Source organism: Symsagittifera roscoffensis, chromosome 3, assembly GCF_963678635.1.
Source record: "Symsagittifera roscoffensis chromosome 3, txSymRosc1.1, whole genome shotgun sequence".
Taxonomy (NCBI): Eukaryota; Metazoa; Xenacoelomorpha; order Acoela; family Convolutidae; genus Symsagittifera; species Symsagittifera roscoffensis.
Window position 1 is genome coordinate 61,080,501 of NC_087064.1, and position 22,955 is coordinate 61,103,455.

The 22,955-nt window shown below is 37.2% G+C and overlaps 1 protein-coding gene and 1 non-coding gene across 2 annotated transcripts in view; one reads left to right on the plus strand and one right to left on the minus strand.

Annotated features, from left to right (window-relative positions):
- Positions 1 to 22,955, plus strand: part of LOC134842481 (Fanconi anemia group I protein homolog) — a 77,725-nt gene that overhangs the window by 27,607 nt on the left and 27,163 nt on the right. Inside the window, exons 8-13 of the mRNA XM_063858843.1 lie at positions 3,430 to 3,855; positions 4,245 to 4,650; positions 5,294 to 5,427; positions 6,050 to 6,399; positions 11,867 to 12,157; positions 12,397 to 12,734. Of these exons, the coding sequence (XP_063714913.1) occupies positions 3,430 to 3,855; positions 4,245 to 4,650; positions 5,294 to 5,427; positions 6,050 to 6,399; positions 11,867 to 12,157; positions 12,397 to 12,734 (1,945 nt within the window). The remainder of the gene's footprint in view (positions 1 to 3,429; positions 3,856 to 4,244; positions 4,651 to 5,293; positions 5,428 to 6,049; positions 6,400 to 11,866; positions 12,158 to 12,396; positions 12,735 to 22,955) is intronic.
- Positions 12,258 to 12,329, minus strand: Trnah-gug (transfer RNA histidin (anticodon GUG)). Its single transcript has one exon. It is a non-coding gene; the product is annotated as a tRNA-His (tRNA).

Sequence of the window (22,955 nt, forward strand, 5' to 3'; positions counted from 1 at the left end):
TAATATATTTATTAAGTCTCTACTAACTTAGAGGTCGTGATTGAATACTTATCTGTTTATTAAACACTTATAGAGGTCGTGATGATTTATTATCAAGTTCGGTTAACTTCCTTTGTAAAAAGAAAGATAAATTCAATTATAGAATAGTAAGAGTAATGAAGTCACGAAAAACGTGATCGACTTCCAGTTTTGAAAGTTGATTTTAGTTTTCAGATTTCCAACGTAATAAAAAATTGCCTATTGATCCAGTTTGGTTTTCCAGTTCAAATTGGTTTTTAAAGAAAGAATTGTCGGTCATAAATTGTTTTAAAAATTTGAAGAGCGTTTAAGGTGTATATTGTTTTCTTTTGAAATCGCGAAGTTGAATATATTTTGCAAAAAAACTTTTTTTCTGTCACTTATTTTTTTTTCTGTTTTCATGTTGCATATTGTTTTTCATGCTGTTTTTCTCATTTATACAAGCAGCAATTTTTTCGAAAACTTTGAAATAACAATTTTCAAACAGGTTTTATAGGTTTTACACTTCTGTGATCTTAAGAGAGCGTTTTTTATTTCCACAAGCAGGGCGTAGTTTGATACTATAATGCCACTTTGCTACTTTTGATGGCACCTTTATTGTCACACATGTGGTGGAAACACGGAAGAAAAGACCGGCTACTCCCCTATGTGCCGCATATTCCGACAAAAATTTACCTTAACTGTCACTGTCGGCCGTCGTAGGTGTGTGTGGGGAGGGGGAGGGGGAGGGGGAGTTGGCCCATTTTTAGATTTTTTAACTGTTTTTTTTTCCAAGTTACCCTATCAAATCTGAGATGCAGCTTAATGAATAAAACATGGAAGGGAAATCTCCCCAGCATAAGTTCTAAAGTTCTAAGCCCTTGTTCTAATAGAAAATGTGTTATATCTTTAGAAAATGTCCAAATTGGTTACCGTGTGTGAGAAGTTTTTTCCTTTTTCTCGAAAGCTAACCTGCCAAAAACTTGAGATCAAGGATTCAATCGCATTGACCATTGCTGGAAGTTTCTTCCTTGCATAAACGACTGCACCTTAAATTTGGTAGAAATATAATTTTGTTTATAGCCATAGAGATTGTCCTTTTTTGACCTTCTTTGAAAGTAACCTGCCAAATCTGAGATAACGGGTTCAATCGAAAAAAGATAGCAGCAGTTTTGTTTGCTTAGGTGACTTCGCACTAATTTTTGTGTACTAGAAATTTAGACGAAGCAATACTACACTGCCAAATCTGAGAGCAAGTGTTCAATCGAAAAAAACTGGTGCCAGAAAGTTTTTCTGCATATTGGCTACGTCCTAGTTTTGTAGAAAAACAAAGTTGGATTTAGAAAAATTCCATGTTTCGAAATGTGACAGTTGTTTTTGAACTTTTTGTTTTTCTCGAACTACGGTGCCAAATCTGAGGTACAGAGCTCAATCGAAGAACAAGTTGTTGGTGTATCCTCTGTATAAAGTGTTTCTCCATATTGCCCTTATTTGACACTTTGGGCCTTTTTTGGATCTTGATAAACAAGTTTATGGCCACAGAAAATGTCCAGTTTTTGAAGTTTTTTTAGGTCTTGGAAACTTGCCGAGTTTTCTCGAAAACTATTTAACCAAATCTAAGACAAAGTGCTCAATCAAAAAATTATGTGCTGCTGGGAATGCTCTCTGCTTAGCGGCTTTGCTTAATTTTGTAGAAAAGCAGTATTGGATCATGCAATGTCCTTTTTTGAAATTATTTTCGTTTTGGAAATTCGATTTTCTCGAAAACTACGTACCAAATCTGAGGTTAAGAGTTTATTAAATAGAACAAGCTGTAAAGTATCCCCTGCGTCAACAACTTCTTCCAATTTTTGCAAAGACTTCTCCATGGGCTATTTGACCTATAGCAAGATCTACTTGACGTATAGACCTATTTTTAGACTTTGTTCAATTTCCAAAAAGCGATATTTCAAATGTTTGTTCATTTTTTGTCATTTCGACACATTTACGCGTTACCTTTTGTGACATATTGAGAACCAATGAACTTAAGCAAATGAGTATTATGAATGTCATCATGAATTTTCGATAAGCAATCTTGAGTTTATGAAATTGTTAGTCGCCAAATATCGTTGTACGCAGTTAAACTAAAGCATATTAATTTAACAAGCAAAGCTTGTGTGATAGTATGAACACTCTTTTTTTCCAACCTAGGCCGCAAATATTGCTGCGACGCAAATTTTGTTGCGAGGCAAGTTTTGTTGCGACAAAATGTGTTCATTCTGAAAAGGTTCATTTTGATCAATAACCAGCTTTTATGTACAGCCAAATACTAAGGATATTAACTCAGACAAATAGCACTTTAGCTTCAAGGTATCATGGATCTGTAGCGTAATATAAGAGGGAGATTAAAATAAGAGGGTTCGAACCTGGGCAGGGTCGGATGTTTTCATTGAACTTTTTCGTATACTAGTTAAAATGCGTCGCTCGATAAATTGAGGCATGTTAGTTGGTAAATTTTTTAAAAATTGACTGCTACTGCTATTTCATCATAGTTGGCTTGCGTCACTAGCAATTATGTAGACTCATAATTGGCGTGCGTCACTTACGACATTTTGTAGACTTAAAGCTTTACTCATTCAGTTTTTCCCAGTAGCGTTATCGGTCATATTTTTGCGGGTGTATGCGAAGTGAAAATTCGCCTGTCTGTAACTTTTCCTATTGTCTGTTGGCTTAAAGAATATTTTAAGTGTAAAAGAACGGAGTAATTTTCATTTATATAGGTCTTAGGGAAAATTCTTAAAATGCTCTAGCAACTACATAATAAGAGCATTCATACATTTTAATGGATATAATGGATTAATGAATGCATTTAGTAATACATGCACGCTTTTAATTTTAATTTATCTGCTCAAAATTAGGTAAATTGCGCTCTCCAATTACAAAATCGGAGATGAGGCAAAAATACGTGAACCACTCACTTCTAGTTTCGAAAGTGAATTTCAGTTTTAAGATTTCGCAGCGGAATCAAAATTTTATCCACTGATTCACTTTTCAAGAAATTGTTTATCGTTAATTTTTCTTTAATTTCGTAGAGCTTTAACCTGAAATATTTTTTCTTCTAAGTTCGAAAGTTTTTTTATGGTTTCCTTGTTCTTTTACACTTTTCCAATCGTCTTTTGGCTATGCTTTTATGTTCTCGCATTTTTGTTTTTGGCATTTAGATATCCTTTTTGCCGTTTTTTAGTTGTGTGCGCGATTTGCAGCTTCCTCTCTGTGTATCATTTCAATATCGTCCCGTAGCTATTAAAACAACATGTTTTCGAAAAGTAATGATTTTTTTTTATTTAGCAAAAATAAAGGTGGTCGCAACACGTTGATTCTTGCACAGTAACCCGTTGCTCCGGTTTATTTACTAAGTAATACGTACACTAAAACATTTTTATCTGGTTTTAGCCGATTCATCCAGCGACATGAATTCGACTTGTTTCCAGCTCCTTTCAATTCTGAGGCGATCTCTTCACTACTCGGTATCCATTAAGTCCGCTATCTACCAAAACATACCAACTGTAGTATCCGAAAACGAAAGTATCTCTTGTGCCCTAATCGAAATGCTGTATCAACACTTGGTTTCCTTGTGGACTGGAAACAATGTAGTTCAATGTGTTATGTCTTCATTTGACCTTGAAGATACGTTGACTGAGGAGTTTGGACAACTTGTTCACGCACTTGCAGAATGTGTTCATGTGGTGAATGACAGGTTGGTTGGGAGGAATGTCTCGGATATGATTGAAGAAGACTCGGTTTTGACAAAAGTATGTGCAAATGGGTTCAGAATTGTAAAGGAAGTTGTTTCGTCTGTTTCTACTGCAGATCTCAAAGGTAAAGAAGTTCAAGGTTGACAAAGTATACCAAAGATAAAGTTTATTTGAGAGTTGAAGGATTTCTATTATAGAATGCATATTGTGAGCATGTTACCATTACTTATACTTAATGGTATATTAGTTAACACATTTTTCGAATTTCAAGTTTTTCCCTTACATTGACGGGCGTATCAGTAATTTTGAACCAGAGCTCGTTCTGTTTGAAAACTCCTAATTAGATGCATGCGTAATAGTACTACGCGACAGAATATTGAAAAACTTGATCTTAGCTAAGTTCAGTTTTCGAAACTTCAATCATCCTTTGATTGTGGTTTTTTGAAACAATGTTAAACGCCTCTTACGTTCCTTTCCGGTCATCTCTTTGAAATAAAATCTTTTTCTGTTTAGATTTGAATATTGGTAAAGATTCCGATTTCAATAGAAAGAACCCGGCAGGAGCCCAGAATCTAGAAACTGCACACATATTCAACACACTCGTACAGACTTCGATTCAGTTTAAAGTTCGAACTTACCAATCAAGCCATGAAGCGTCATGTGTGCAGTTTTTGGACAAGCTGTTTGACAAATTAATGGACTTATTTGACGTGAATAAGTTTTTCAAGCCTCGAAATTTGTTCAGCTTGTCTGTTTTGAATCATCTTGTTGCTGTTATTTTGTTCCCGTTTTCAAGTGGAAAAGATGAAAATGGCACGTTTTCCGAGTTTGTCAATTGTGAAAGATTGAAGAATGTGATTTTGAAATTTGTTTTGCAACAGTGCGAATCGTGCTTGCAGTACAATATGGTGGATGAAAAGTAAGTTCTGGTCATGTTAAAACCCACCTCAACGCCTGGGCTTAAGCATAGTATTTGTTGCTAAATTTTCTTCTAAGGCACAATGTTCATAAAATTTATTGGTTATTAATAATTGTTATACTGAGCCGTTGACATAAGGGGAGAAATGGTTAACATTAGTGTCCGTCTGTTTTTGGTAATGAAGTTTCTAAAACCAGTACAAAATGAAAAGTTTTGTTTTGCATACCTTATTGTAACTTCACGCGTGTAGCCCTAATTACACGTAAAACAACAATCAAAATTGAAAATTTGAAAGTTGGGGAATGGGGAAGGAAAAAAGCCACTAAAAGGAGACAAAATTGTTTGACTGCTGTCAATATTATAAAAGAAATGTCCAGACCAGGATTCGAAGGTGGGTTATTGCGTCCACTACGCAATGTCATAACCACTAGACGATCTGGACCAATTGTAAAGGCTAACATTAATTGAAACACACAGGTTGATTAAGTAAACTTAAATCCGACAAATTTAATTGTAAATTGTTTTGAAACTTTATTGAAAAATCCGTAAAAACTGTAATGCTCACCTTTTCGATTGTTTTTAATTTCACTTATTAGCATCATTTTTTCTAAACGATTGAAGCTTTCAAATGTTTGGTTTTAAGGTATTTATACCAATGCGGTGCGTTTTATCAATCTGTGAATGAAGACTTCCAGCATGTGGGTGTTTTGATTTGGAAAGGAATCGTTCAGATAATTGAGAAAACCGAATCAACACAATTGAATGATCAAACTAAAGGTGAATTATTCAAAATCATTGTGTCATCATTGTATTTTGAAACAAACAGACTTTAGAATTATTTCTTTCTCCAGCTGGGTCGCTCAAAAAAGCGAGCTGTACTTTCATATCTCTATTCGGACACAATTAATTTGGTCATAAGCAGGGGCGGATCTAGGATTTTCTCGAGGAGGGGAGCGGATTTTCAAAAAAATTTTTTTTAGATCGACCGAATTGATTTTTCGAGCTCTCCCTACGCACAGTTTAACAGTTTAGTCCCAGTTTTATCCAAAAATTCTGCGCCGCAGGCAAAAAAAACAGTCCAAAAAAGGCGTTTTTTGGAAAATTTTGACCAAAAAAATTAAAAATTGCGTTTTTTTTGGCGCGCGCGCCCCCTCAAAATTAGTATATATTTGCGCCAAAGGCGCCTTTAGAAAAATTTTAGGGTCGGTCGGCCAAAAATGGATTTCTTAAAAAGTAACAAAGGGGGGACCCTTTGGGTCGGCAAGGGGTTGAATCCCTGAAGGGGGGGGCGTCCGCCCCCACCCCCCTAAATCCGCCCCTGGTCATAAGCTAATTTTACTCTCTTATATAGAAAGTTAGTTAAATTGAAGAAGACCTTCAATGAGTTAGTTTTGTTCAGGTGGATCCTACTTAGAAAATCTGCTCATGTGCATGACATTCATCTTCAAAGTGACCATTGCCCGGTTCCCAACGTCGCTCGAAGACTTCATTGGATCCCTTGTGGACTCAAACTCTTCGTCAGATCGATCATCCTTGACTAGATCGGCATCCCTTTATTTCCAAATAGTAGAAAGTGTTCATAAACTAGTCGACGCGCATCGGAGTTTATGCTCTGGAACTGCTCCTTCGACTGTTGTGACGCAGACCCTAATACGGCTGTTGGCAGTCGTGACCGAGTGCTTGTTTGGGAACAGTTTGACTGCGTGGGAGTTAAAACAGAGCTGTCAGTGGATGTGCAAGACTCTTATGGTTAATACCTGTTTGTTTCTTCTTCACCTGTGATTTACTACTCGTGATATGTTTAAAAGTCGGTGAACATAGTTCAGACTCTTATATAGGTCCTGATGATATTTTTCCGTTTTTTTTTCAGGAAGAGTCTTAAATTTTGTTTAGGCTCAAATTCACTTTTCCGCGGTTTGAATTTTGATTTTTTTTAAGTTCAGTAAATTTCCTTTGTTAAAAAGAAGGCAGACCCCATTATCGAACAGCTAAAGTTTGAAGGGTACGAAAAAAGTGATTGACTTCTAGTTTCGAAAGTGAAACTTAATTTTCAGATTTCCCAGCGAAATTAAAATTTAACTTTTTTTTTACTTTTTGATCCAGTGTTCTTTAATTGGGTCATATTTATCAAAAAAGTGCCAATCATAAATTGTTCTAGAAACTCAAAGAACTTTAAGGACGTTATTTTTTTCTTTGAAATTCGAAAGTTGAGAATTTTTCAAAAAAAAGTCGGTATTTTTTTGTTCTTTGACTCTTTTCCAACTGTCTCTTGGCTATGTTATATTAGGGTGGCTAACTTGAAATGAAATTAGAATGGATATATTTAGTCTTCTAATTCAATCTTGAGTTTGTTGAACATGTCATCAAAATGTAATGGTAAGGTACGAGAGGAGTTTAAGTCAAAGAACGTATGAAGACTTATATAGCTCGTAATGGGTTTTCGTTTTTTTTTTCAGGAAAAAGTCTTACAATTTATTCACGCTCAAATTTGTTTTTTTTTTTTCGGGTTTTATTTTTTGGCAGAGCGAAAAATGGTAGTGTTTCAAAAGTATTCCTAGAGAGCGACTATTTCACGTTTTCTAAAATTTAAATTCGTAGGATTGTCTCTCGAATTGTTCTATAACCGTATTGTTTTGTTAGTTCTTGAGAACTTCAACTAATTGATGTTAGTTTTCTTCGTATTTGGCATATTTAGTTACACACTGCTGCTTAGATTCGAGCTTTTTTTCTCAGTCAAGCTCTCTTTTTTTTCGCATGAATTGAATAAATTTATGAATAGTCGGATGGGCTCAGCCTTTTCTCATTTGAAAGGCTCTATGCTAGTTTTCTACTGAAGTTTTAGTCTTCATCCGGATGTTTTTGTTTTTTCGATTTAGTTCAACAGTTATTGAGGAAATTAACAAGCCCCCATTGAGCACCCCAACCCAACTCAAAGTAATCCACACGATCCATCAATGGAAACGCGTCCAATTCTTCGCGAATTGAAGCGCAAAGAGCACTGAGACCTACTTCAAAGACAAAATCTGCTATGAGTGCAAAGGCCACTAATGCTTTTAGCGAGAGGCGCTTTTTGTATGTTTTTGGTCGGAGCCAGTCCAATTTCCTGAGTTTTGCGCCGCCAGTTTGCCTGAGGACAATATAAGAAGCATATTTGATTCGTACTCCCGCATAAGTTTTTGAAAGAAATCGATTGAAGCTTTTTCAAATTCCACAAAAATCTGCGATTGCCTCCAACGTATGTTGCTCCTTGATGTTGCTTTGAAATTAAAAAAAATGCCATTTGCCTTAGTGGAACAGAAGAAGCATCTTTCTTTCGTATTCTCCAACAAAACTCGTACTCCTATCTTTGATTCGTACACCATGTCAGTTTCCCTTGGGTAGAGTATTCACATTTAAGGTAAAAGGTTATTCAAAAATGGTTGTTTATTCACTTTGTTAGCACGTTTGACACAGAGCAAATAATTGAAAGGGAAAATTGTTTTTACCCCATAATTTCATAATTTTTTACCGGATTTTTGTACCTCTGAAAGTTAGCTTTCTCAAACCCACTAACACTTTGAATTATCTAGAGGTCGCCCACTTCTCCTAAAGAAATGCATGCCTAAATTTCAAATCTTTTTGTTCATTTTAGGTTGAATTAAATTGAAATTCAGTGCCCACAGGTGTTAACATGTTTTTTACTTCTCGAACTCAAGATTATACGCAATAATTTTGTGAACATGTTCGCCATTTTGGTGTACGATCATATTGGTGAATGTAATCACAGGCGTCTTACAAGGCGTTTTGCTGCATCTCCAATTGGTTCTATTATTGGCGATGTTTTTGTGTTGGTTTCTGTTGAAAGTTAATCTATCTAAAACAAGGGGGCTCTTTCCCGCGCTGACTACTCGTAAATTGTAGATACATTTGATTCTGCAGGAATTCAGAAGCAAAAATGCAAAGAGGAAGGCAAAACAAAGGTAGCGGTTTCTAGTGATGGGTTTTTAGTGCACTAATAGAGTTATCGTTTCAATTTGCATAATATTGCAAAAAAAAAATGCTAAGTTTGTTTTGCATTATCAAGTAGCACATTTTCAATCCCCGATAAAAACAATTAATCAGGCGCATCCTGAATCTTCAAAGCTGGTATCCAATCTCTACATACCAGATAAAAACTACTAATTGTCGCCTGTTACGAAGCCTTGCCACATGCGAATTTTCGCGTGTTCAAAAAACTGCGAGTAGCGGCTTCCGATCGATAGTTGCTTTCTAAGAGTTGTCTCCTTATGTGACTTTCTTTTTTTTCTCAATTCTATTAATTTTCAAAGAAAAAGCTTGCACTATCGCAAAGCAAAACGCGTTAAGGTCACGAAAAATTAACCCAATGATCCGAAGTATGTTAATTTCATCAAAAAAAATTTCGTCATATTTTTTAAAAGAAATTTGGAGAGCTGTGAGAGCATATATAACAATTGTCTAATGTTTGTTAACAAACGTTGAAACTTTTGGATCAATTGAGCAATCCCCCCCTGTTACGAAGCCTTGCCACATGCGAATTTTTGCGTGTTCAAAAAACTGCGAATAGCCGCTTCCGATCGATAGTTGCTTTCTAAGAGTTGTCTCCTTTTGTGACTTTCTTTTTTTCAATTCTTTTAATTTTCAAAGAAAAAGCTTGCACTATCGCAAAGCAAAACGCGTTAAGGTCACGAAAAAATAACCCAATGATCCAGCGTTGTCGAAGTATGTTAATTTCATCACAAAAATTTCATGTTTTTTTTAGAAATTTGGAGAGCTGTGAGAGTATATATAACAATTGTCTAATGTTTATTAACAAACGTTGAAACTTTTGGATCAATTGAGCTGTCTCTCCCCCCAAGCAAAAACGGTAAACCGCAACAAAAATACATCAGAAAAAGCAAGTATATAGTTGATATGTTCGTAGCACGCAATCAATTGACCCTCTGAAGTTAATTTTATGTGAGTATCGAGAAAAATTTTGAAAAAGAAAAAAATCGAATTTTATTTATAACTTGTTTGGGCAAAACTTGTTTGGGCGACCATTGCCTCATCGAGGTATGCGACTTACCAGGGTTGATGCTCTAGCCTTCTATCTGAATATCAAACACTGTTCTCCGCTGCATCTTAATATTGTAAACAATACATTTTCCTCCTTTGAGGACAGAAAAATGTCGCTTTATATGCCTCAGTTTATTGATTCTTTTTCACTCTGATTGTATTTTTTGAGCTTTGATATTGAACATTTGGCGTTCCACTTTCGTTGGAGAATCTGTTCTATGATTTCATATCATTCGAACTATTTTCACGTGGTTATAAACATGTCTCAAGTACCTATCGAGCTATCCCCCCTTTCTCCTACTCGAGAATGGGTAAGGGGAGATTGCTCCATTGATCTCAATCTTCTCTATTTTTTGTTGAAATTAATAGAGGGTTGAAGTGGATTTGTAACTGTCAATTATAGTGGTCATGGCACTTATAAAGTCATGTTGGTTTTTTCAGTAGGCCTTAGAAGTTGTTCACGCTCATAATTGTATTTTTTGCCGTTTGACTTCGGTTTTTTTAAGCTCAATTCAATTTCATTTGCTTGAAGAAAGAAAAATTGCACTCTCAAATGACAATTTTATGTTGCAAAAAAACATGAATTGTCGTAGTTTTGAATGAGGAATTGAAATTAAAATTAATTATTATAATTTTTTATCAAAAAAGTAACATTCATTAACGATTCTGGAGGTTGAGAGAGCTGGAAGTTGAAATATTTTTTCTCTGAAATTGCAAAGCTGAAATTTTTACAGGACGAATATTTAATCATTCCCGATGAGTTTCTTGACAGTTTTCCGACTGTATTTTGGCTATGTTTTTGATGTTTTTCGTCATTTGTATGGAACTGATTTTGACAATAAACATTTTCCCCCTTTGATTTTTCATATATCATTCTTTTTCTGCCGACCAACCCTTAAAATTTTCTAACGGCGCCTTCGGCATCAGTATAAAGTAATATGAAGTGGAGCGTGCCAAAAAAAACGCAAACTTTGAGTCGAAGTTTTCCAAAAAGTGCCAAAAAACGACATTTTGACCTGTTTTTTCAAAAATTTGCCTGGCGCACAAAACTTTGTTAATCAAGAGTATTTATAGTTTTCTGGGAGCGCTCTGAAAATGGTCGGCGAAAAAAAGGTTGACAAACTCCCTCGAAAAAAATCCTAGTAGATGCGCCCTTGTCTTGATGTGACTATTTTAATTTTTATTCTAAAAATTTTAATTGCACCAGCAAAAACTCGTGTTATATTACAAGCGCGTTTTCCCCGACAAAACTTGTATTTGTTTTTTCAATAAAAATGACTATTTTGAGTGTCTTGGCACTGCTGGAATTCTAGCTTGCTCACCTGTTTTGGTGTTGGCGAAAGTTTACAAGACAGGTTAGAATTTTGCAAGACAGGTTATGGCACATGAATGAAAACAAAAATCTAACACGAATACTGGAGGATTTTTTATCGCATTCAGGCAACATTCTGGTAACCTGAAGTAACTACTAGTCAGTTATTGGCACTGTTTAAGATGGAATGTGAAGATGAAATTGTTCCAACATAATTACAATTGCTATGTGATCCGAGCGCCGGAGGCGTGTTAAGAATTCACGTGAGTTTATTTCCCTATACAAGTCACCATCACATCTCAACGGAATCAGACCAAGTGTTTTTCTAATACTTCTGTTGCTACCAAGATTTTTGTCATTAATAATTAGTATTTTCCATTCCCATAATTTTTCTCATATGGGAATTTCTGGTAAAATTCAAGTAAAATGTCATTCGCATTCTGATTCTATTCAGACGAAAATGGGAATGCGAATTCCTACTTCCAAGACCGTTTTGCGCTCTCCCTTACATTCTGGAGGGTATTCTAAACGGTTAGTGTAAAGCGACTCAATTTCGACTATTTGAGCAAGTTTCGATAAAGCAGTGATTGTCTGGAGCACATTATGGCTAAACCCGTAAAGTTAAGGATGTAAGGTATGAAAATCTGTTTACAATGGGTATTTTGTTCGCTATGCCAAGTTTCGTTGCGTTATGTCAACGTCAATGTTAAATTAGTTTTTCGAAATTGAAATTCTAAGGTAGTGCAGGTGGTGGAAAAGAGACAAGATTCAGTATTAGGATATTTGATTTGTTTTTTTTTTGTTATCTGCGCTTCAGTTTGATCGCAGTTTTGTTCTCCTGCGTTTCAGGAGAGTTCTGATTTGGATACAACCAGTGCCAAACTGCTTCTGAACCTGACTTTAACTAGCTGTTCCAAAATCCAGACCAACAACTTCACTTCAAAAGTAGCCTCTCAGATATTTTTTGAGCTGTGTGAGGATGAGCAACGAGTGAAGCGGCCTCAAGTGCCTGTGAGAGTGGTGAATCGAGAGAACGGAGAGTCGCTTTCCAACGAGTTGAACTCAGTTTTATCGCAGTGGCTGGGAAATGTCGGCTGGATGATCAGAACAGCTGGCAACATTCTAGCCAGCGCTGCTAAGGTAAAGATTTACAAAGTTGCACATGGTTATTTTCTAGCTCGATTTTTCTAAGAGCGATTCTAAGAGAATCTGTATGATTCAAATTATATTGAATAAATTATGTCCAGACCAGGATTCGAACCTGGGTTATTGCGGCCACAACGCAATGTCCTAACCACTAGACGATCTGGACCAATTTTAGCTACGAACTTTGTTTCAATGTTCTAAGTTGATTAGACAAACTTATTACATTGTTTCAGATGGGATCCGAGAGTTCCGCCGACTTTCTTGACAACATTGATAAAGTTGAACTAACCCTGTGCAATGAACTTCTAGCGGTAACCTTTACCCTGATAAAGCTCCTAAACTGCCCTCTAACTAAAGAATCCTCGTTCTGTGCCACAATTTCGAACTGCTATCTCTACCACACTAACATGGACCTGTTTCTGAAGAATATACTGTTACGAATCCAGCACGTGACAAGAAATAGAGCGTCGCCGTTGACTAGTGAAGTTCAGAATCTGATGAAGAATTCGCAGGCGCCGATGAAAGATGCAGTTCATAATGCTATGGAGCATGCTCTTGGAAATTTGTGGCAGTAAGTAAGAATCTATTGGGGTCTTATGCACAAAATGGCTCAAAATCAAAATCTTCGCAGAAAAAAATATAAGCTGAATTTACTGAAAATGCGAATCTTAGTCAAATAATAAAATTAATTTCATGTTTTTTTTGAAATTTCCAAACGAAAAAAGGGTGAAGTCCCATTTGGGTTCTTATGCATTAAACGGCCCAAAATTAGTTTTTCTATATCTTTGTGATATGCGTTGCGATATCAAATTGAAAACAAGTTGGAATTCAATACTGTATTCTGAATATTGAATTTAGATTTTCTCTTTTCTTTGTTTTCTTATGTACTGAGAGATAGATCATTGTTAAGTACTCTGATCTCTCACTTAGTCTCAGTGTCATCACTTATGTATGACCTTGAGCGTACCATAAAATAATGATTTAACACCAGAGGTTGGCTGTACATACGTATAATAAATACTGCTACTGCAGTAGCGGTATGACACACCCCCCTCGGTGAAAGAAATAAATTATACAACATCAGTAGGATAATTTATTTAAAAAGAGTTCAATTTACTCAGTTCGGAAGAAAGTCTTTTAGATGGATTATGTAAATTTCAGTTTTCCTCCAGCTCAATTTCCCAACTCGGGTTCCAATCTACTCCTTCATCTAAAGTAGCATATCCGAATTTTCGCATAAATAAATGTCTTTCGAGTCGTCGCACTTTTGACTCCAAAGGTCTGTCGTCCCGATCTTTGAAATCTCTCAGTTGGTTTCTGTATTCTTTAAGTGCCTCCTTTAACAGACCTCTTCCTGTAAGATTTTCGGATATTTCTTTGATTGAATGTTTTATCGGATCTCCGAATCGTTTGGGTTCTTTGTTCTTTGTTTGTCTAGAACTTCGTCGAACACCTGACTCTTCCGCACTTGATTCGTCCGAGAATCCTTGTGGTGGTTCGAAGTTTGTATCCAATTCTGAGCCTTTTTGAGGATTTTCTCTAAGTTCATCCGCAACTCGCTGCACCCCTCTTTTTAACAGTTGGTCCGCGTACTTCTCCCAGTCAGACGGTGCGAAATTTCTATTGTGAAACGTCTCCACTATATCTTCCAAAGGGGTGTGCGCGTCAATGCCCTTCAGTTTCGGACGCTGTTTGGTTTTCGGCGTAGAACTCGACTGGATTTTGGTATCTGCTGTGACCGAATCCGGCTTAGATATTGCTTGCTCTTGTTCCGAGTTGACTGTAGTCGCAGTTTGGTTTGCGTTGGTCCCCTGTTGTTGCTTGCTTCGGCTTTTCTTCTCTTCTCCGCTCTTTTCCGGCTTGTTCGTGTTTGTTTCCTCTGCTGATTTTGGTCCCGCCAGGTTTGGTTTTGCTCTTTTTATTGCAAGATTCAGTCCTCCCCCGGCTTCTGTGTCCTTAGAAGTGACTATTGTTTGGCTCTTCTGAAAGCGCTCTGTTGGGTTCATTTCATTCGCAATTTCCATTTCTCCTTGGAGTTCATCCTCCGATTCCAGCTCCTCTAGTAGTTCTGGAGAACTGACTCGCTTGAACTTTTTTGTAGGTTCCGACGATGGACTTTTACTTGTGCTTCTCTGTTTTTCTTGTGTAAGTACGGTTTTTGATTGAGCTATGTCCGATTTTCTATAGATCGAACCGGCCGATGTCTTAATTGTTGATTCCGTTTCTGAAGCTATTTTCCCCTTTAGTGGTCTGGTTAGGGCTTGTCCGCTTTTCCTTAGAGGGTCCTTTCTAAGTATTGTCTTGGGTGGTGACTTGCATTGGTTTTCTACTTTATCTTCCACAAATCCTTTTTCCCAAGAGTAAATCATTTCTTTTCGAAGATCGGGATTGAGTTGACCTGTCTCGTCCACTAATTTCCTGATGTCATTTTTAGCTGCATCCCTTCTTTCGTAGTTCCATCGGGCGTTTGCCTCCAACAATTCCTTTAGGGCTTTGGCTCTTTCTTTATCTCTGTCCGATGTTATTTGCTGCTTGTGCAGTGGGCTTGTATCCCTGCTCAGTTGTCCCTTGCGCACTATCTTGAGATTCTCTCTCGACTGATCAATCCTTCGTTTCATTTGAGACGCAGTCAGTGCTGAGCGTTCCAAGTGTTGTTTGTCTAAAGAATCAGAATTATTTAAAAACCTATCCCTCACAATTTTAAATTCTGTTTTTGGTAGTCTGCCGAAATGTGCTTGGAACGGGGATACTTGAATTGTTTTCTGCTTGTTCCATCGTAAATCTCGCATTATAATACTGAGACATAATTTGATTGATTTATTATTTTCATCGAGCATCATCACTCCCAGTCTTCTTTTTATTGTTTGAATTGTACGTTCAACCAACCCACAACCTCTGTGATCCCCCACCGGACAGAATTTTTGTTCGATATTAAGTTCCGAACAAAATTTTTTTAGAGTTTTTCCCTTAAAGCCTGAAAATTGATCCGAGCGAATTGATTCAGGGACTCCATGTGTGTCGATATATGATCTCAAGAATTTTACTGTGCTCTTTCCACTTGTGGATTTTGTAACCTTCACTGAAGGAAATTTTGAGAATCGATCAATAGCTACTAAAAGATAGATTTTTTTTCCTTTCTGATTTTCTATAGGCCCCGCGTAGTCTAGTTGTACCTCCTGTCCCGGCTGCGTGAGCAGTGGTAGTGGTTTTGACGAATTTTTCGAAATAAGGTATTTAACATTCTTACCTTATCTGGTACAACTACGGCACTCCTCTGCCAAATTCACGATGTCCTTATTCATGTGTGGCCACCACAGATATTGCGCTGCTCCCAACATCGCTTCCTGTCCTGGGTGTCCCCGATGTATTCGTTTGAGGACAGCTTGTCGTAGTTGAACTGGTACCGCTAGCCGATTATTCACCAAGATGCAGTCGTCCTGAACTGCCATCTGCGACCACAACGGATTTGTATAGGGTCCCATCAATTCGAATCCTTGTTTGTCCCCTCTCTCTACCACTCTCCTGAGGCGGTCCATCCACGTGTCTTCTGTGGTCAGTTCTGCTAGTAAGTTTTTGTCGAACAGTTTTGCGAGGTTGTCCAGAGTCTCTACTTGTTGCTGCTTTTGCAGTCTTGATTTTCCTAGACCCTTTGTTGGTTGAATTGAGCAGACTTCCTCCTCACTCTCCGCCTCTTCTGTGGTTGTAAGGTCGACTTCTATTACATTCACCTCACTGAGTTTTCGTTCTGTCGATGCGATCGGTTTTGACGATGTTGGACTTGATTCGTCTTCCAAATTGTCCCTGACTTCTTGAGTATCGGCCACCAGTTCTCGATTTTCCTGAACATTGTTTTCTCCACCTATTAGCTGCCAGAATGAGAGCAGTCTTTGGTCCGCTATTCGTTGTTGTTCCGGTTCCAGCGACCATTTTACTCGTTGTGCTTGACGTGTTTCGCTGTCTGAGCTGTCCCTATTTTTTCTGCCTCCTCGTATAATTTTTCTCGTCCGTTGTACTGTCTCTGTGATCTCCTCCTCTCCCGAGAGTTCGTTATTGGTGGAAAATGATCGGTTCCACTTTGGGTCCATTAGGCTTTCTTCACGCTCCTCATTCCGCCAATCTTGTGGTGAGCTGGACCACCAGTCGTATGTTCTGTTTGCATTTTCTGACATCTCGATTCTTGAGTCTGTTTTTTCTATTTTTTTTCGGTACTGGTCGTTTTTTTATTTTGCAATTATTTAAGACTGACTGTTTGCTGGGTTGATTTGACGAAAGAGTGATTTGTTTCTGTTGAACTGTTGTGTTCAACTGTTTTTGCAGTCGTGGAAACTGTTTTCTCTCGTTCCGGTCGAGCTTTGTTCGGTTTTGACCGTTTTGGTTGCTATAGCAACCATTACTTGATGACTGTTTCCTAACATTCCTTCTAGAACATTCTAGAACGTTTTCGTTCCGGTTGAGCGACCTTGAATCTTTAAGCCTACTGTTCCAGCAGTCGAACGCTTCATGAAAGGAGTTTATTGTCGCTACTACAAACTTTTCGTCTAATTCTGATTCGGGCCAGGGATCATTGAAAGGATCACGCGATAAATAATCAACTATGCCCATGTCCCTCCCCGGAATGTGAACTATGTTGAACTGATACGGCAGTAACCGGTCAACCCACCGGGTTAAGCGTGATTGGTAGGTCTTGTTCGATTGATTAACATCCAATGCTGTTGTAAGCGCTTTATGGTCAGTTGCGATGGTAAATGGTTTCCCCAGAAGGTAGTGTTTATATCTATCTACTGCCCAAACAACTGCCAATAATTCCAACTCATTTGTTGAATATATTTTTTCTTGAGCATTTAGGTATCGGGATGCGAACGAAATTGGGACCCACAACCCTTCATCATTTTGTTGTTCTAAAGTGGACCCTAGTCCATCATGGCTAGCATCGCATTTAACTCGTGTTTCACGATTTGCATCGTAATAATGCACTTTCGTAATATTAGCCACAGCTCCTTTTATAGCATTAAATGCTTCTGTGTGAACATCCCCCCACTCGAATTTTTTCACCGGGAGTTTCATGTTTTTTAACTTTTTCTTTTGATTTTCTTCTTTAAGAAGTGGTCTTAATTTTTCTGTCAGACTTGCTACGTTAGGTATAAATTTAGCTAAATGATTTATGCTTCCTAGAAATGACCTTAGTTGTTTTAGGGATTTCGGCGGGTTCAAGTTTACTACCGCTTCCGTTTTAGTGATCTTCGGTCTAACCCCTTCTTCTGAGAGATGATGACCCAACCAATTCACTTCTTGTTTGAAAAATTCGCATTTTGATAGTTTCAGTGCCAAGTTTTCCGCATCCAATTTCTTTAATACTGCTTCTACTAGGTTGGCATGTTCGATTTCACTTCCCTTTGACACAATAAGTATGTCATCCAGAAAACAGAACGTGTTTTTAGCGTGATTGATGGTTCTATCCATAGCCTTTTGAAATTCAGCTGGCATATCTGCTAGTCCGTAGAATCCTGTCAAGAATCTGTAAGTTCCGGTTGCTTTTCCGCCCACAATGTTAAAGTTGCATTGCCTAGCTGTATCCGCAGCCAATTTTAGTTGACTGTACGCATATTTCAAATCTAACACCGAAAAATATCTCGATTTCTTTTTCGACTTTATCTTGTATATGAATTGGGATTCTTCTCCCCTTTTCTTGTATCGGACATAGTGGGTATTTGAATTTTGAACTGACGATGTGGTTTTTAGAAATGCCTTGCCTTTCAAATAAGTTCTTAAATTTATTTAAAAATTTTTCTTTCCAACCTTCCGACTGCTCGCACATGAGCACGTCAAACCTGGTGAGTTCTTTTGGCGCTGTTCTTTGTGTAGTCACTATTCCCACTTGTCCTTGCAAGTCTAATCCCATGATGCATCTAGTTTTTCTTTCTGATACCAGAAAGGTTGCGCCCTTAACTTCCCAGCCCGCTGACCTCAGATTGGTTTTTAGGGCTCCCAGGATACTGATCGGTTGTTTGTTGTAGTCCACAAATTTTGTTTGTAAGTTCAATTTGTCAGACGGTATGAATCTCACTTTGTTTGATTTTTCCATGATTTCTTTCGTCGTTGCCCAGTTAAGAAATGAAACAGGACTACCAGTATCCACTGTTAGCTGAATAATCTGGTTATCTATTCGTACCATAGCCTTTAGTGACTTTACTCGGTTCAATGTTGGATCTCGAATAGAGTCTATTTTCTGAACTCTAACCACGTTTCCGTTTGTTTCTTTTCTCATCTCATTTATTCGATCTTTCACATATTTTGAAACTCGTTCATTTTCCGGTTGTTGAGTTTGTATCAACATGACTTCAAATTCACTACATGACCCAACACCTTCACTGATCTGGTCGCATTCCACTGTCGATTCTTACGAATTTTCCGCAATTTCACTTACTTGTTGTGATCTGCACATTTTAGCGAAATGATTTGGTTTACCACAGTTTTTACAGTCCTTTCCCATCGCTGGACAATTTTTTAGGTGTCCTTGTTCAAACGTCCTTCCACATCTATTACATGGTTTTGTTTTCGTGTTTTGATTTTTGTTATTATTCTGTCTGTTATTATTTTCTCTTCTATTTGGAGTTTTGGTTTTCCCCCCCAAATTTCGAACTGCCATTACAGGTTCCTGTTTTATTCTTACACCCGATGTGTAATTGCTACTTGATCCTCCTGCAGCCGCAGCATTAGTCTTTTGAAATGCCATTGTAGTTAACTTGCTATGTTCGAATTTTATAGCCCTTTTTAGAACTTCCTCTGGATCCAGAGTTTCGAATGTCAACGTGTCCTGTAATGTCATGTTCTTCATCTTCGAGATGAACAAGTCTCGCACTATTTCATTTTCCAATGTTCCTAGTTCTGATCGGGCTGCTTGAGCAGTTAACGCTGCGTGGAATGATTCAAGAGATTCTCCAGATTCTTGCATTCTCGTAAATAACTTGTATCTCTCGTATGTTACACATTTCACTTTTTGAAACGAGACTTCTGCCAACTCTGTTATTTCTCTGAACGTCATTTTCGATATTTCTGCGTGCGGATTCTTTTGTAGGAATCTTTTCTTTCCCTCAGTGCCCAAAGATAGAAATAGTCATGACACCAGTTTCTTTTGTACTTCGTTGTAGAAGACATTGTGTCCGACTCGTGGGCCTCTTGTTCTTTTCTCTTCGTTCTCCAATGCTACTCTGTCTCTAGCTAGTTTATCTCTAAGAATTCTAGCGTTCCTCGCATCCTCGTTCTCCCCATCCCTGGGCGTTTCCGGGCGTGGTGGTGGTTCCTCTAATATGTCTTTTGGTTCTTCCAAAATAATCTCTGGGTTCACATTTTCTTTGACCGTAACCGCCATGAGAAATTGTTCGAACCAAATTTTAAATTGCCACGGAGGGTCTAGATTCGCTGATGCCCAAAATACCGGGATTCCCATATCCGTTCTGTTGTCTTGAGCTGCGAATCCTGCTGGCTGCGCCATGTGATATGCGTTGCGATATCAAATTGAAAACAAGTTGGAATTCAATACTGTATTCTGAATATTGAATTTAGATTTTCTCTTTTCTTTGTTTTCTTATGTACTGAGAGATAGATCATTGTTAAGTACTCTGATCTCTCACTTAGTCTCAGTGTCATCACTTATGTATGACCTTGAGCGTACCATAAAATAATGATTTAACACCAGAGGTTGGCTGTACATACGTATAATAAATACTGCTACTGCAGTAGCGGTATGACACACCCCCCTCGGTGAAAGAAATAAATTATACAACATCAGTAGGATAATTTATTTAAAAAGAGTTCAATTTACTCAGTTCGGAAGAAAGTCTTTTAGATGGATTATGTAAATCTCAGTTTTCCTCCAGCTCAATTTCCCAACTCGGGTTCCAATCTACTCCTTCATCTAAAGTAGCATATCCGAATTTTCGCATAAATAAATGTCTTTCGAGTCGTCGCACTTTTGACTCCAAAGGTCTGTCGTCCCGATCTTTGAAATCTCTCAGTTGGTTTCTGTATTCTTTAAGTGCCTCCTTTAACAGACCTCTTCCTGTAAGATTTTCGGATATTTCTCGTGTTGCGAGCTTGCCAACAGAGGGTAAGGACGCTATACGAAAATTAGAGCCGGTTATCGCGGCGACGCGCGCGTAGCGCGCCCACCGGCGACCTTGAACCAAGAGCTTAAAATAGTCGGCTTAGTAGTCTTTGGCTAATTGAATATTTTTTGGTACTAACGCGATTGATTTTTTATTTTGGTACAAATGGGACTGATTTATCATTTTGGTACTTGTGAAAAATTCTATCGTTTTGGTCATTTCGGCCAATAATTTTGCATTTGATTGGCTAATGTTTGCATTTGATTGGCTAATTAACCAAACAGATTGGACCTCATTGGCTTAAAATCAAAGGGTGCCGGTCATCAAGCCGTCGGGACTTCAAGCCGAATCATAAACTTAGGGACTTTTAGCCGAATATTTCCTTATATAGTCGTGAGGTATGATTAATATCTTATATATCAAATGAATGACATGTTTTCAGCACGTTTTCAGCATAAAGCCTAATGTTTAAGAGGCTATCAAGTGCAAAGTTTTGAAAAATCTTTAGGCTTAACGTTAAAGAGAAGCCCAGGAATTTTCTAAATTTTTTAAACATGCTTAATTCTTGAATGTTCTAGAATAGAATTATGTATGTCAAACATTCAATTCTTCAGACAAGATGAACTCGGTTCAATTTCAAGGCTAGACAGTAACTGTCCATTTTTTTGACTTTTCAGATTGATTTCCTTCTGAAACGAACTAACTAAAAACAGCAACCTCTCTGCTAGAAAAACTAAGTATTGCAATACAATTTGCGCTATGAAGTAACTTGAAAGTTTTATAGCCTGAATAGCTTGCTTTGAAAAATTGAACATTCTTTATTTTGAAACAACTGGACATATTTTATAGTTTCATCGCGTGAAAAGCTGGCTCAGAAAAACTGAAATATGTCTAAGCAAACCTTCATGCACATTTTTCCTAGAAAATTTTTCGCAAATGATTTGCCATTCAAATAAATTGAGTTATTTCAAAGTTTCGTAGCTTGAATTGTTTGCTTAGAAAAGTTAAACGACTTTAGCTATTCAAACGACCTAAGCTGTTGTCGTTCGAATAGCCTGGTTAGAAAAATCTTAATTTTTTATGTGGCGATTTTGTTTTAGAAACAACTTGACAGCATTCAAGATATGATAGCTTGAGTAGCTTGCTTAGTAAACTTTTGCTAATCGATTCGGTTTATAGAATAACTGGTGTTATTTGAAGTTTCAAAGCTTGTATAATTTGCTTAGAAAAAGTTTAAAGTTTTGCAAACCGATTCGGTCTATAAAACAACTTCGTTTATTTGAAATATCTTGACTTGAAGAGCTTGCTTCGAAACATTTTTGAAATTTCGCGAACTGATTCGGTATACAAAATAACTTGAATAATTGAAAGTTTTTTCTAGCTGGAATAGCTTGCTTAGAAGAACTTCGATTTTTCGGAAACCGATTTTGTCTATGAAATTACTTGGATTGTTTGAAGAGCTGACTTAAAACGACTGAATATTTTCGAGGACTGATTCGGTGTAATAAAATATTGAACTTTTTTTAATCAAACTTTTATTGGTTGAATGGCTCCAGCAAAATAGTTAAAACGTTTCCTAACCGATTGCCTTCCCTAAAAAATTTGAAATTCAAACCGCTTCCAAACCGCCATCCGAACTGTTTCATAATTTAACTTGAAATATTTTCGAATTTTTAAACCTGGAACAGCTTGAGTAGAAAAACTTGAATTTTTTGCGGACCGATTCTTTCTTTGAGTTTTAATAAATTTCAAACTGATTCACGATATGGCTTAACTTGAAACTGCTCTCACTTTCTTTGCTTGGATAGTTTGATAAGAATATCAATTAATTTTTGCGAATCGATGGATTTTTGGTGACGGGCTTGCTAGTCTTATATAATAAATGAATGACACGTTTTCAGAATAAGGCCATCGAGCGCACAATGTTTAAAAAGGCTTAGATCAGTACTTTAAGAATCACTCGGAGCAGCAACCAGAGCAAGATGAACTCGATTCACTTTTTAGACCAGACAGTACCTGCCCACGTTTTGTCCAAAATTTCGCGTTTACAGATTCATTTCAGTCTGGAACGAATCACTTAAAAACAGCAACCTCTATGCTAAGAAAAATTTTGCAAATCGGCTCGGTCTATGAAATAAATAGAAATGTTTCAACGTTTCATAGCTTGATAATTTTCAAAATTTACTATACTAATCCGAGCATAGTAAATTTCATAACCTTTTTGTTGCCTTATCAATTTCACATTGCTACATTTCAACCCCATTTCTATAACTTAACACTGTTACAACCCAAAATGAAAAGAAAACTTACTTCAATAAGCATCAAAGAAATAAACGAAATTTTTGCCATTTAAAGTCAAACATTTTCGCGCTACTTAATTCGCGTAAGTTTTGAACAGAAATGACCTTGCCAATAATCTTATATAGTAAATGATTGGCACGTTTTTAGCATAAGGCCTAATGTTTAATGGGCTATCGAGCGCAACATTTAAAAAGGCTTAGATCAGTACTTTAAGAATCACTCAGGGCAACAATCAGAGTGAGATGAACTCGTTTATTTTTAAAGCTCGACAGAACCTGCCCACTTTTTGTCCAAAAATTTGCATTCACAGACTCATTTCAGTCTGGAACGAATCACTTAACTTAAAAACAGCAATCTTTATGCTATGAAAGAAAATGTTTGCAAAC